Here is a 14,078-nt window from a genome sequence, read left to right on the forward strand (position 1 = left end):
CTCCAAAAACTATCTGGTCTAAGGAGGTTTTAACTATTCTATCTTGATTTTTTTTTCTTTCATCAATTACCAAGTGTGAAAAGCTTTTTGCCAGACAAAAATCATTTCACATATTAGAGCACTACATTTTTTTTCTTTCAATTTTTTGAGACATAAAGCAACTTAGTTTCCCTGTGGATAGTCCATGCATCATTTGATGACTGGCATCTGTGACCCACTCCAGGTTTATCTTGCTTTCAGCATGAAAGCACTTTTCAGCTGAAAGCACTTTTGGGGTTATTTTACAAAACATTCAACATTTAAAATTTTTTAAAGAAGCAATTGGAACTACTTCCTTTCCTACCCACTGCCTCTTCTAGTGTCCTTAATCCTCATCACCCTTTCCTAAAATTTTGTCCCCAACATGCCTATTTACAGGACTCTCAGGCACCAGAGGTTTGTACAACCATCACATACCATGTTGATTTTTAACAGTGTGAAGACTGTTGGAGCAGAGCAATCTCCCTCCATTGGAAGCGGGGTGTAGTCATGTTTCTATCAGCACAGGGACCCTTGTATGCAAAGCTTAGACTATGGTCTCGTGGTCCCACCTGCCTTGGCTCTGATTGATGTAACAACAGTATCTGTCGTAGGGGCTGTTCTGCTTGTAGGAGCAGACAATGATACTGTCCTGGGGCACAAAGAAGATGCTGTCCTCAGGCTCAGGGCATTCAGATTTGTCCCAGGCTGAGCACTTGGCTTCCAAGGCACTGTGGGTGAGGGAACTGCCTGAAGGACAGTAGCCATCTAGGTATCTGGATGTCTCCTCCTGATGCCCACTATGGACAAGGCTCTGGCATTCTCCTTCCTCCGTGGGTGTTGGGGTGGTGATGGAGCTAGCCATAGGAACCTCACCCGGGCCCTGTGGGAGCGGCTTCCCCCTGAGGCCTGCCTTCTTAGCCAGCTCATCTGAGCTCCCTTTGCCCGACTCCAGGTCTGAAGGGGTCCTCAGCAGTTCCACCACCTCCTTGTCCTTGGGTTTCCGGAAGCAGGGCAATTTGCGGACCCACAGCAGCTCATTCTCAGGCCATTTGGTACATCCCTCGGTTTTCCTTGCCAGAGCAATGGCTGCGATGCCTGGTAGGCAGATGGCTGGTCCGATGGCCAGGAGGGGGATGTTTCCTAGAGTCTCTCCCTTCATCCCAGAGACAGTGAACATGAAACCAAAGACCAGGAAGACGCTGACCAGGGCCACCACCAGCCCAGTCCTGGGATTGATGTCATCAGGCCGCATCTTTCACTCCATCCAGGTTGGGGGCTGTTTGCTGGTCAGGAAGCAGTGTCCCTCTGTCTGTCCGAGGAGAAATCACAGGTTTTTTTTTTTTTTTTAAAAATCCCATTCAAGTTTCCACCCATCTTCTCTGTCTCTTTCTTGCTCTTTGACTCTCAATTGTCTTTCAGTCTTAATCTCTGTCTTCCTGTCTCTATCTCTATTGCAGTCTCCCTGTTTTCCCTTACAATCTCTGTCTTTCCCTGTTTCTCTTGCAATCTGTGCCTCTCTGTCCTTCTCTGTCTCTCTCCTCTGTGTCCCTCCCTCCCTACTGTAATCCTTGTCTGTTTCTGATATAAACATGCACCGACTAGGGTCACTGAGTTACCTGAGGTTTCTTGCCGTCTCCCGGGAGTAGAGAAAGAAGTCAGGCTGAGTCTCCTCAGAAACCTTCGCAGCAGCTGCCCCTCGATTCTGTCCCTTAGTTCTGAGAGAAAAGCCTGGTTTTCCCCACTGACTGTGCATCCAGGAGGTGGGACGTGGGAGAGTCTTTCCTGGCGGTGCCCGTCGGTCCCCAGGGCTCTGGAAGCAGAGCCTCCGCGCAGCCCAGCGCCCACTCTGCGCTCCGAGCGCCGGGCGCTGGGGGGAGGGAGGAAGGACTGAGTCTGGCAAGAGGGAAAGCGGATCGCGAGCCTGGCCTCGTTACATCACTTTCAGAGCAAGCTCAGAGACAAAGAAGGACGCGCGGGGGCGCGAGGGGGTCAGACCCCACTAGGCGGAAGGGGCTGTCCAGGGTTTCGTCGAAGCTGCTGGGAACAGTCGGGATTCCGTTGTCCCTCTGCCCGGGAGAGCGGAGCAGGTGGCTGGACCCGTTTCTCGGCGGGGGAGGATTTAGGGCGCGAGGCTGTGGGTGGTCGGAGACGGCAGCCCAGGTTGGTTTTCCCACCGGACAGCCGGTAGGAAGTCCGAATCTGGGTTCCAAGTTCGAGGTGTGAGGAGTTAGGTGCCAGCTGGAGATGTCCTCCGGGACCCTCACTCTTCAGCTACAAATCGGGTGATCCGACTGCCCTAGCTCTCCAACTGCTCTCTTAGCCTCGGGGTGCAGAGAGCTGGTAGTACCGCTGATGGGACTCCATGCCTTTAGACTGTTCCGCCTGGCGCTGGGCGACCAGTGCGCACGAAAGCGCCCTTACAACGGAGCTGACTGCGCTGCTGAAGTGCACAGCCCGAGCCTCCAGGCTGTTAGTGGTGAGGGTGGGTTCCGGGTCTTGCTTGCGCCACGAGGGAAGGCACTTTAGTGCTTTCCCAGTGGTCTTCCAGCTCCGGACTGCAGAGCTCTGGAACCCTCGATCCTACTCCAACACAGCCCTTGTCCTGGCTAGGTTGGCTGGGGCAAGGGATAAAGGGCTTCTGGACCCGCGAACGAGGAGGAAGGGCCTGGACTTCGCAGGTCAGGATCGCCACTCTACAACACTGCTCAGCTCTGGACGTTTCTCTCTTCCCTCGCTGAAGCCGGAGTAGAGAACCTAGGTGTCCATACATTGGGTCGTCCATACAGATTTCTCTGGCCCCTGGGACAAGACACGGTTTGACTATGATTCCCATTTAGGGTGGAGGAGGGTAGAGAGGAACAGGATGAGGAGGAGTACATTCTTTCATGTCAAGGTGCTACCTGGGAGGAAAGAATTGTGACATCTAGGTCTTCAAGTAAACGAGGTGTTTGTTCCTGGATACGTGACTTAATCTTTCTGAGACCAAATCCTTCCATCTGTAAAGTGGGAATATTAATACCATATTATGGAAGAGAATTGTGAAGAGTAAGTAAAGTTCCTAGCACAGTGCTTTGGTACTTCATTCCTGTTCAAAACTCTGCTGAAACATATTCTCCACCCCACCCCCATCATAATCAGTGCCCTCATCATGTAGGGCAGGAACAAAATCATGAAAGATCTGTCTGTGAAACTGAGGACTCTTGACTTTATCTGCTACCAGTGGAAAACAGTGGAAGTATTTTAAGCAGTGATACACAAAAAGCTGCTCAATCTTTGACAGCAATAGCAGGTGAGAGAGCAGGTTGGAGGTGGTAATTCCAGAACTGGAAGACTTCTTAGGAGGGTGATTCAGCAAGCCAGGCAAGACAAGATGTGGACCTGAAGAATGTCAGGCCAGTAGAGGTGGTTAGAAGAAAGTGAATCGGAAGGATATTTAAGTGTTGGATCAAGTGTTTGGAGCACAATGAAGTGAGACAGAGAGGAGCCAAGGTTGATTCCCAGGTTTCTCACTTTCAACTAGGTGGATCATGAACTGGGTTTCTTCTCACTTCTCACTGCATGATCTGTTTTGTGTCATCTTTTATATTCATGTGCATTAGATAGCTGCTGCACTTTAGGGCATAGAATCGTTTCAGATGGAAGAAAGGAGAAAAGACAGTGAAAAAGTGAGGTACAGCTATCTGAATCATGAAAATAACAGTTTCCCTCACAGTCCCGCCAAGTAGATAGGTTATCTGTTTATAACTGGCCAGAAGGACCTAATGTGGACTACCAAGAAGCCTGGGAAATAAAGTCTATTGATTTGTTTCCCGGATTCTTGCTGCTCTGAAAGAAAGGGTTTTGTAAGGAGAAAAAGGAAAATGAATTCTGGGGAAGTAACTAGCTGTATGTGCTCCAAATATTGAGCACTTTTCCATTCCTGACACCTTCTCTTACCCTTTAACTTACATCATTTTATCAAATTTCCCCCATACCTCCCTGGTCACTCATTTGAAGGCTGTTTCCTAATGTCCTCTTTACTTATTCATTTTTCCAAGAGACCCATTAGGTATTGATGTTCAGCTCATTCTGACTTTGGCAATCCCTTTCCCCGATTTCTTTTCTCTTACTTCTCGTGCTATACTACTTTCAAATGCCTGCATAGGCTGATGACTCCCAAATCTCTTTAACTTGTCCACTTTCCTCAGCTTCAGATCTATAACATTCAATTGTTTGCTTGGTATTGCTGTCTGGATGGTGTACAGACACTCAACATGACATAAACTTGACCCATGATATTTCCTCCAAACTTGCTCTTTCTCATTTGACTCCATCTTTCATTTGCTGAGAACATTTGGAATTATGCTATACTCCTTTCTCTCCCTAACACTCTACGTTGAATAAGTCACCTGGATCATCATAGTTTTACCTCCTAAGTCCCTTGATTATCCCCTCATCTACCTGCAACACTGGAGAAGTCACTTTACTTTCCTGGGTTTCAACTTCTTGAAGATCAAAGGTTTGGGATGAGGAGCTAGCCGAGGTCCATTTCAACTCTACTATTTCTTGTTTCCGAAAGTCACTTTAGAAGGGTTGAACAGATGTCATTGTTGGGTGAGTGCTCTGATGATAGTACTGGAAATCAAACTGGGTTCTAAAGAAAGCAAGATCACTGAGCAGAGACTTCCTCTTGCTTGTTCAAACATCTAATTCCATGCTGACTTTTAAGCCATGCAGTTCATCCACGTAGGCATTAGATAAAACCCATGCATAAAGCCACAGGAAACTTCAATTACTGTTTAATTATAAGTCTTATTCTCAAAGTAATTCCTTCTTGGAGGTAATTTCAGATGGTCTATGAACAGCAGGTGTACTTGCCCAAGTCAGCAGCAATAGTGGGTGGAGGTGGGAGACATCACTCAGAGACAGATAAGGCATTCTAGTGTTTAATTTCTTGCCTGTCTGGCTTGATTGCACTAGAATTTTAAAACCCTAAGCAGTTCTTGCAGTGCTGTAAGCATATACAAAGCTTTTCATTAGAAAAGAAAGAAAATTCAGGTTGAAATGAAGCTTTGGCTGGCATGTAGGTGTTTCAGAAGGAAACACAGAACCTTTTATTTTTGAAATTATAGAAATTAAGGCATGCTAGCATTTGAAGAAATGTTGTTGTACAGATGAAATCCAGAATGTTTCCATTCACTTATTATTATTTGACTGTTTATTATGTGCTTGGCACTGTGCTAGATGCAGGGGGTTCAAGTCAAATAAGACATTAAGTCGGGCAAAAAGAGTTCAGATGAGCTGGCTAAGAAGGCAGGCCTTAGGGGGAAGCCGCTTCCACAGGGCCCCGGTGAGGTTCCTATGGCTAGCTCCATCACCACCCCAACGCCCACGGAGGAAGGAGAATGCCAGAGCCTGGTCCGTAGTGGGCATCAGGAGGAGACATCCAGATATCTAGATGGCTACTGTCCTTCAGGCAGTTCTCTCACCACAGTGCCTTGGAAGCCAAGTGCTCAGCCTGGGATAAATCTTTATAGAACTAATATAGAGCAAGGTGTGTGGATTAGTCAGTATAGGATAGTTTATATATGGGCTAAAAAAGACCTTCAGATCTTAAAGGCTACATGCTCAAAATACATGTCTATGATGGACCAGCTGCAGCCTGCTCTATGTCATTTTCACTCTGGGCTTTATATCCACAGGGCAGTCTCTAGGATGTAGTAGAGTAATGACAAAGGAACAGGGCCAACCACATGCTTGCTGGTAAAGCTCATACCCTAAACTTTGTCATCACCTCACTTCTCCAGTTCCTCCTTATTTCAAGTCACTTTTTTATCCTGCTCGGCAATCCTCACTTTACTGGCTGCCAGCATCTTCAAAACTCAGACAAAGACCTGGAAGCATTTGAGTCTCTGATTTCAGAGACTTTAAAATTTTAAAGGATGAAGATGGAAACTTTTATCTAGATACCATAAATATTTTGTAGTGGTTGCTGCTGAGACTGATAGGTATTTCATATTTCTGTGGAGAGGTCATGTAGCATCAACAATCATATTCCCTAACATGAGATCAGTCCCTTCCGTATCAGAAGTGGCACGTGCCTGGAAGCACAGTGACTGTGAGGGCCAAACGGAGTTGGGCCTCTGTTAGCTTGTTTCTTCTCTGGACTTCCTGGCATTTGTCCTCCTTTAGTCTTTCAGTCTCTTCTAGGTTTTAATTTTTAGCTCTGGGGCCTGAAAACCCATGGGACATGGATCCTATTGACCTTCTTTCTGTATTAGGGATGATTTTTTTGGGTGAAATAACAGAAATACATTGGAAGTAGTCTAAGTCAGAAAAAAAAGAGGCCTTTTTGGATTCTTTTGGGGAGCTCAAGGGCAGGGACATAGCTAAGCCTCTGTAAAGAGGTGAAATCAGACACTCAAATGCTACCAGATCTTTGGCTCTGATGCTCATTTCTCTTCTTCCTGTGCCTGTTTTGCCTTCCCTTTCTTTTCACAGATTAGTTTCTTCTTTTTGTTTGGTATCCAGGTGGAAAAGCATGACTGCAGCAACTCCAGTGCATACATGTTATCAAGTTAGTGACCTAGAGGTAGACATGGTAACTCCTTTGGTGAGGTTCTTTTTTTTTTTGGTCTTATTTGGAACTGGGGATAAAACTCAGGGCTTTGAGAATGCAAGGCAGATGCTTTGCCACTAAGCTATATCCCAGCCAGATATGGTAACTTCTTAATACACCCCAAGAATTTATTGGATTATTTTGAGATAGGTGCCTGTTTGCAGTCCAATTAACTACTGGATGACATGGTAGCCAGGAATTCCTTTGCTATATCAGCAAGGATGGTAGGAGAATAGTGCTCAGAGGAGAAGGATGGGGTAATTATCTGGTGCCATAGCTGTCAACTGAAGAAGTACTTGGTATACTTTCTATTACCTAACATCTTCCTAGAGTCCAAACAGCTTGAGAACAGTGTCCATAGCTCTGATTTCAAATAAGGATTGGGAATATATCCAGACAGCAAGACAAAATTATAGACATGCTCTGCTAAAGGATAGTGATAACAAGATACTTTTCAGAAAACTTGAATAGGAATAGATAGTAATGATTTGAAAGGCAAAATCAATAAAGTCAAATTTTCACTAAACATATAAAAATAAATAAATTTAATAACTACAATAGAATATGCTAATATTATTATGGTGGTATGTAAATCACTTTTAACTCTAATATAAGGGTTAAAAGACAAAAATATTAATAAATGTAGCTACAAAAATTTATTAATAGACACACATTAAAAAAAGTTGTAAACTGTGACATCAATAACAAAATATTGGTGAGAGGACAAGGAAATGCATAATTTTTATATGTGATCAAATTTGTTATTGGCTTAAAATAAGCTGTTCTAACTATGGTAATCACAAAATTTCAAAAGCAATGACAAAATTAATTACTTTAAGAGTAAATCAATTAAATTCTCTAATCAAAAGGCATAACAGAGTGGCTAAATGGAAGATTCAGCTAAATGGGAGATGCCTATAAAAGACTCACTGTAACATTCAGCATACACACAGGCTGAAATCAAAGGGGGATATAAAAGACATGGTAACTAAAAGAGAACAAGAATGATTGTATCTATATCAGACAAAATAGAGTTCAAGTCAAAAATTGTCATATGAGGAAAAAAAGCCATCATAATGATAAAGGGGTCAATTTATCAAGAGGGTATCATAAATACATATGTATCCAATATCAGAACATCTAAATATGTAAAGCAAATATTGCCAGAAATAAAAGGAGAAAGGCAACAGTACAAAAAAATAATAGGAGTCTTTGATACCCCAATTTCATCAATGGAAAGCTCATCCAGACAGCAAGTCAATAAAGAAGCAACAGCTTTAATAATATTATAGACCAAATGGACCAAAGAGACATAACCAGAACATTCCACACAACAGCAACAGACTATACATTTTTCTCAAGTGCCCATGGAATATTCTCCATGATAGAACATATGTTGGGCCACATGTCTTAATAAATTTAATAAGACTGAAATCAAGAATCTTTTCCAACTACTATAATATGAAACTAGGAATCAATATCGGGAGAAAAATTGTAAAATCCACAATTACATGGAAATTGAACAACATGTTCTTGAGCAATCAGTGAGTCAAAAAGAAATCAAAAGCAAATCTAAAAGTATTTTGAGAGATGCAAAAATGGAAGCAGACCACACTAAAACTTATGGGATATAGCAAAAACAATTCTCAGGAGAAAGTTTATAGATTAATGCCTATACTAAGGAAAAAGAGAGATCTTGAGTAAACATCTTCATACATTGAAGAATGATAAAAAGTCCAAAGTTAGCAGAAAGAAAGAAATAATAAAGAGTAGAAATAAATGAAATAGAGACTACAAAACAATGGAAAAGATAAGCAGAATAAGAATTGGATTTAAAAGAAAAAGACAAACAGAATTGACAAACTCTGAGAGACTAAGTAATAAAATAAAGAGAAGATGATAAAATTATCAATAAAAAATGGATCATTAGGGCTGAGATTGTGGCTCAGTGGTAGAGTGCTTGCCTAGCATGTGTGAGGCACTGGGTTTGAGTCTCAGCACCACATATAAATAAATAAAGTCCATTGACAACTAAAAAATATTTTAAAAAGGGAAACATTAAAACTGATACTATTGATCAACAAATATATGAAAAAGTGTTCAACATCTCTAGCATTTTAGAGAAATGCAAATCAAAAACTACTCTAAGATTTAATCTCACTCCTGTCAGAATGACAATCATCAAGAATACAGGTGATAAATGTTGGCCAGGATGTGGTGAAAAAGGTACACTCATACATTGCTGGTGGGACTGCAAATTGATGCAACCACTATGGAAAGCAGTATGGAGATTTCTCAGAAAATTGGGAATGGAACCACCATTTGACCCAGCTATCCCACTCCTTGGTTTATACCCCCAAAGACTTCAAATCAGCATACTATAGTGACGCAGCCATAGGAATGCTTAATAGCAGCTCGATTCATAATACCAACCTAGGTGTCCCTCAATAGATGAATGGATAAAGAAAATGTGGTATATATACTCAAAGGAATATTACTCAGCTTTAAAGAAGAGTAAAATTATGGAATTTGCCAGTAAATGGTTGGAGTTACAGAATATCATGTTAAGCGAAATAAGCCAATCCCACAAAACCAAAGGCTGAATATTTTCTCTAATATGCGGATGCTAATTTACAATAAGGCGGGGGACACTAGGAAAGAATAGTGTTACCTCAGATTAGGTAGAGGGAAGTGATGGGAGGGTAGGAGAGGGGATGTGGGGATAGGAAAGATAGTAGAATGAAACAGACATTATTACTGTATGTATATATGTGACTGCATGACCAATATGATTCTGCAACATGTACACTCAGAAAAATGAGAAATTATATCCCATCTATGTATGATATATCAAAGTGCATAAATGCATTCTACGGTCATGTGTAACTAATTAAAACAAATTTAAATTTTGTTTTAAAAAATGCAAAATATCCTGTTACTACAAAAACACAAAGGATTATAAGAGACTATTCTGAACAATAGTCTATCAACAATTAGATAACCCAAAGTAAATGGATACATTTCTACAAACATACAACTTACCAGGATTGAATCATTGAGAAATAGGAAATTTGAACAGATCTGTAATGAGCGGGAGGATTGAAATCTGTAATCAAAAAGCCCCCACAAAGAAAAGCAGGATTTGATGTCTTCTCTGTTGAATTCTATAAAACATTTAAATAACAGTTAGTGCTAATCCTTCTTAAAATTGTCCCAAAAATTAAGGAGGAAAGAACTATTTCAAGTTCATTTTAAAAGGCCAACATTACCTAATATCAAAGCCATCTAAAGTTGCTAGAGGAAAAGAAAACTATAGACCAATGTTCTTGATGAATAAGATGGAGACATTCTCAACAAAATACTAACGAACTGAATTCAATAGCACATTAAAAGGATCATACACCACAATCAAGTTATATTATTCTTGTGACACAAAGATGTTTTTCCAAATGAAACATAATACAAGTGATACAGCAATTAACAATGAACAATAAAATTTATATTATCATCTCAACATATACAGGAAAAACTATGTGGCAAAATTTGATATCCTTTCAGAATTAAAACTCTCAACAAACTAATTCTAAAAGCAATGTCCCTCAATATAATAAAGGCCATGTATGACTAACTTGTAACTGACATCATACTTAATGGTGAAAATTTAAAAGCTTTTCTTCTAAGAGAAGGGATAAAATAAAGATGCCCACTCTCATCATTTCTATTTGAGAGTACCAAAGTAGCCTGAACAAAAAGTCAAGAGAAAGAAATAAAAGGCATTCAAATCAGAAAGAATTAAGTTAAATTTTCTCTATTTGCAGGTGACACAATATTATATATAGATAACCCTACAGGCTACATAAAAGCTGCTAAAACTAATACATGAATTCATAAAGTTTCAGGATACAAAATCACATACAAAAACCAAGTACATTGCTATACACTAACAATGAACTATTTGAAAAAGAAATAAAACAAACCCATGTATAATAGCATCAAAACAAATAAAATACTTAGGAATAAATTTGACCAAGGAGGTGAAAGATTTCTCTACTTAAAACTATAAAACATTGATTAAAAAAATTGAAGGATATGCAAATAAATAGAAAGATATCCCTTGTTTATGGGCAAAAAGAGTTAATATCATAAAAATGTCAATGCTACTCAAAGGAATCTACAGATTCAATGCAATCTCTATCAAAATTTTAATGACATTTTTCACAGAAATAGAAATCAATATTGCTTCATATGGAACCATAAAAAGCCCCAAATAATCAAAAAAATCTTTATAGAGAACAAAGTGGAAGGTATCATACTTCCTGATTTCAAATAACATTACAAAGCTATTGTAATCAAAACAGCATGGTACTGGCATAAAACAGACATATAGACCAAAGGAACAGAATAGAGAGCCCAGAAATAAACACATCCACAGATAGTCAACTTATTTGAACAAGGATGTCAAGAATGCAGAATGGAGAAAGGATAGTCTCTTCAATAAATCGTGTTTGAAAAAAGAGTGGAATTAGAACCTTGTCTCATACCATATACAAATATACCATATACAAAATAGATTAAAGATTTCAAGTAAGACTAGAAACAAGTTCCTGAGGAAAACCTAGGGTAAAAACTCATGATCTAAATCATGGCAACAACAACAACAAATTAGATGAATGAAATCACATCAAACTAAAAAGCTTCTGCCTGCCAAAGAGAAATATTCAACAGAGTGAAGAGACAACCTACAGAATGGAAGAAAATATCCACACACCACATATCTGATAAGGAGTTAATATCCAAAATGTATAAGAAATTCAAATGACTGAATAGCAAGAAAACAAATAACCCAATTTAAAAATAGACAAAGCGCCTACATAGACTTTTCTCAGAAGACATACAAATGGCAAACAGGTATATAAAAAATGCTCAGCATCACTAGTCATCTGGGAAATGCAAATTAATACCATGATGAAGTATCACCTTACTTCAGTTAGAAAGGCTACTATGAAAAAGATGAAAGATACCAAGTGTTGGGAAGGATGTGGAGAAAAGGGAGCTCTGGTACACTGCTTGTGGGAATGTAAGTTGGTGTAGCCATCATGGAAAACAGTATGAAGTTTCCTCACAAAAGTAAAAATAGAACCACCATATGATCTAACAATTCTGCTTCTGGGTGTTTTTCCAAGGGAATTGTATTTATGAACTTGAAAAGCTACCTGCTCTCTTATGTTCAGTGCAGCATTATTTACAATAGCCAAGATGTTCATTGACATTTAAATGTTAATTGACCGATGAATGAATAGAGAAAATGTGACATATGTACATAATGGAATATCGTTTGGCCTTAAATAAAAGGGAAATTCTGTCATTTAAAAAATCAAGGGTGAACCACCTGAAGGACATTATGCTAAGTGAATGATAAGCCAATCACCGAAATACAAATACTGTATGATTTTCTATATGGAATCCAAAACAGTCAAACTCAAAGAAGCAACTATCAGCATGATAATTGACAGAATCTGGAAGAAGGAAAAAATGAAGAGGTGATGATGAAAAGGTACAAAGTTGTAGAATATAAGATATATCAATTCTGGAATCTACGGTACATCATAGTACCTATGGCTATCAATGCTGTATAATTGAAACTTTTTAGGAGGGTAGAGCTTATGTTAACTGATCTTACCACACATATAATGAATGAACACATTATGGGATGAAAGGAAACTTTGACAAGTGATGGATATGTGTATGGCTTTGGTGATGGTGAAGGTTTCACGAGTGTCTCCCTATCCCCAAATGAGTTATATACATTAAATATATACGTCAGCATTTAAAAAAATCTAATTTGTTATATATGACAGCAGAATGCATTACAATTCATATTACACATATAGAGCATAATTTTTCATATCTCTGAGTTGTATAGAATAAATACATCAGCATTTTAAAACAAACAAAACCATTCTGATGATGGGGGATAAGGAAGAACCAGCAAAAGAGACCGTGAAGATTTGTCTAGGGAGGTGAAGAAAAATGAAGAGACATCCAAAGAACCAAAGAAGAAAGTATTTCAACAGTGATATGTCAATTCGGATGATAGGTCAAATATGATCAGGAACTAAAAAGTGACCACTGGCTGGATTTAGGAACATGGAGGTCACTGGTCACCAGTTCTGGCAGAGTCGTGGGGCTGAATGCTTGAAATGAGTTGAAGAGGAGAAAGGGAAAGGGAAAATTGGAGGCAGAGGGCAGAGATAAATCAAAGGGGTTTTAAGAAGAACAAGGAAATGAGAAGATAACCAGAGTTGGGTGTAGGCGGTCAAGAGAAAATTTAACAATATGAGAGCCCTGATCATATTTTGTATGCAGAGATGTAAGAAATACAAATTTAAGTGACAATGACATACCATTTTAACCCATTAAATTTATAAATTTAAAAATAATAGCAGAGGCTGGGGTTGTGGCTCAGAGGTAGAGCCTTCCCTAACATGCGTGAGGCACTGGGTTCAATCCTCAGCACCACATAAATATAAAATAAAGATATTGTGTTCACCTATAACTAAAAAATAAAATAATAATAATAATACCAGTGCCGGGGAGTAGTACACCAAGGTGAGCACTCATGTATACAGTGGTGAGAATGTATGGATATACTTTTTGATTGGAAGAAATCCATTAAGACACATCAGGAGCTTTGAAAAGTTCATGTCTTTTACATGATTATTATATTTTAAAATGTCAATAACAGGTATATGTATTGGAAAGAATCAACCCAGGCATTGGCTAGGAATATCAATCAGTTTTTTACCTCAAGGTATAGAGAGAAGTCCTCCCCACCTGCTTCATCAAAGGCACACAGTTGGGACCATGATGTCTGAGTAGGAAGGGTCACATCCAGCCTTCTGGAAGCAAAAGTGTTTCTCTAGGTTCACCACATAAACATAAATATTATTTTCATGAGGCTTATAAAATCTTGCCCTCAGTATGGCCTCATGTCTGTTGAGACAACCTAATGTGATAGCAGGGAACAGTTCTTGAGACTTAACCAAAATCCTCATTGTCCACCTCAGACTCTCCAGACCCACACAAGCGCTCTGAGTGTGATTGAAGTCGGGACCATGGAATCAGAATGGGGGATCACTTTATGGAAGTCCTCAAAAGTCAGGTAAATAAGACTTTAGATAAGCACAGGGTGTTCTGTTTAGTATCTTAACCATTAGCCTTGTGAGACTGTTTAAATTTAAATTAATTAAAATTAAATTTTAAAAATCCAGTTTCTCTGTGGACTCTCCACATTTCAGGTGCTCCACATGTGGCTATTGGCTATCATGTTGGATGATGCGGATATAAAACATTTCCTCACCAAAGAACATTCCAGTGGATTGTGCTGAGCTGTAGGGCTTATCATGATCCGCTTGGCCTACACATCATTAATCTAGCAATCTTTCCTGTGACAATAATC

General features: G+C 39.7%; 1 protein-coding gene across 1 annotated transcript; it reads right to left on the reverse strand.

Annotated features, from left to right (window-relative positions):
- Window positions 1-565: 565 nt before the first annotated feature.
- Window positions 566-1,273, reverse strand: TMEM215 (transmembrane protein 215; the record flags this gene model as incomplete). Its single annotated transcript, XM_081281803.1, has 1 exon — window positions 566-1,273. One exon carries the CDS (start codon window positions 1,271-1,273, stop codon window positions 566-568), a length of 708 nt encoding a protein of 235 aa, XP_081137929.1.
- Between the last annotated feature and the right edge of the window lie 12,805 nt (window positions 1,274-14,078).

Source organism: Spermophilus citellus (genome assembly GCF_964194105.1).
Source record: "Spermophilus citellus genome assembly, chromosome: 2".
Taxonomy (NCBI): Eukaryota; Metazoa; Chordata; class Mammalia; order Rodentia; family Sciuridae; genus Spermophilus; species Spermophilus citellus.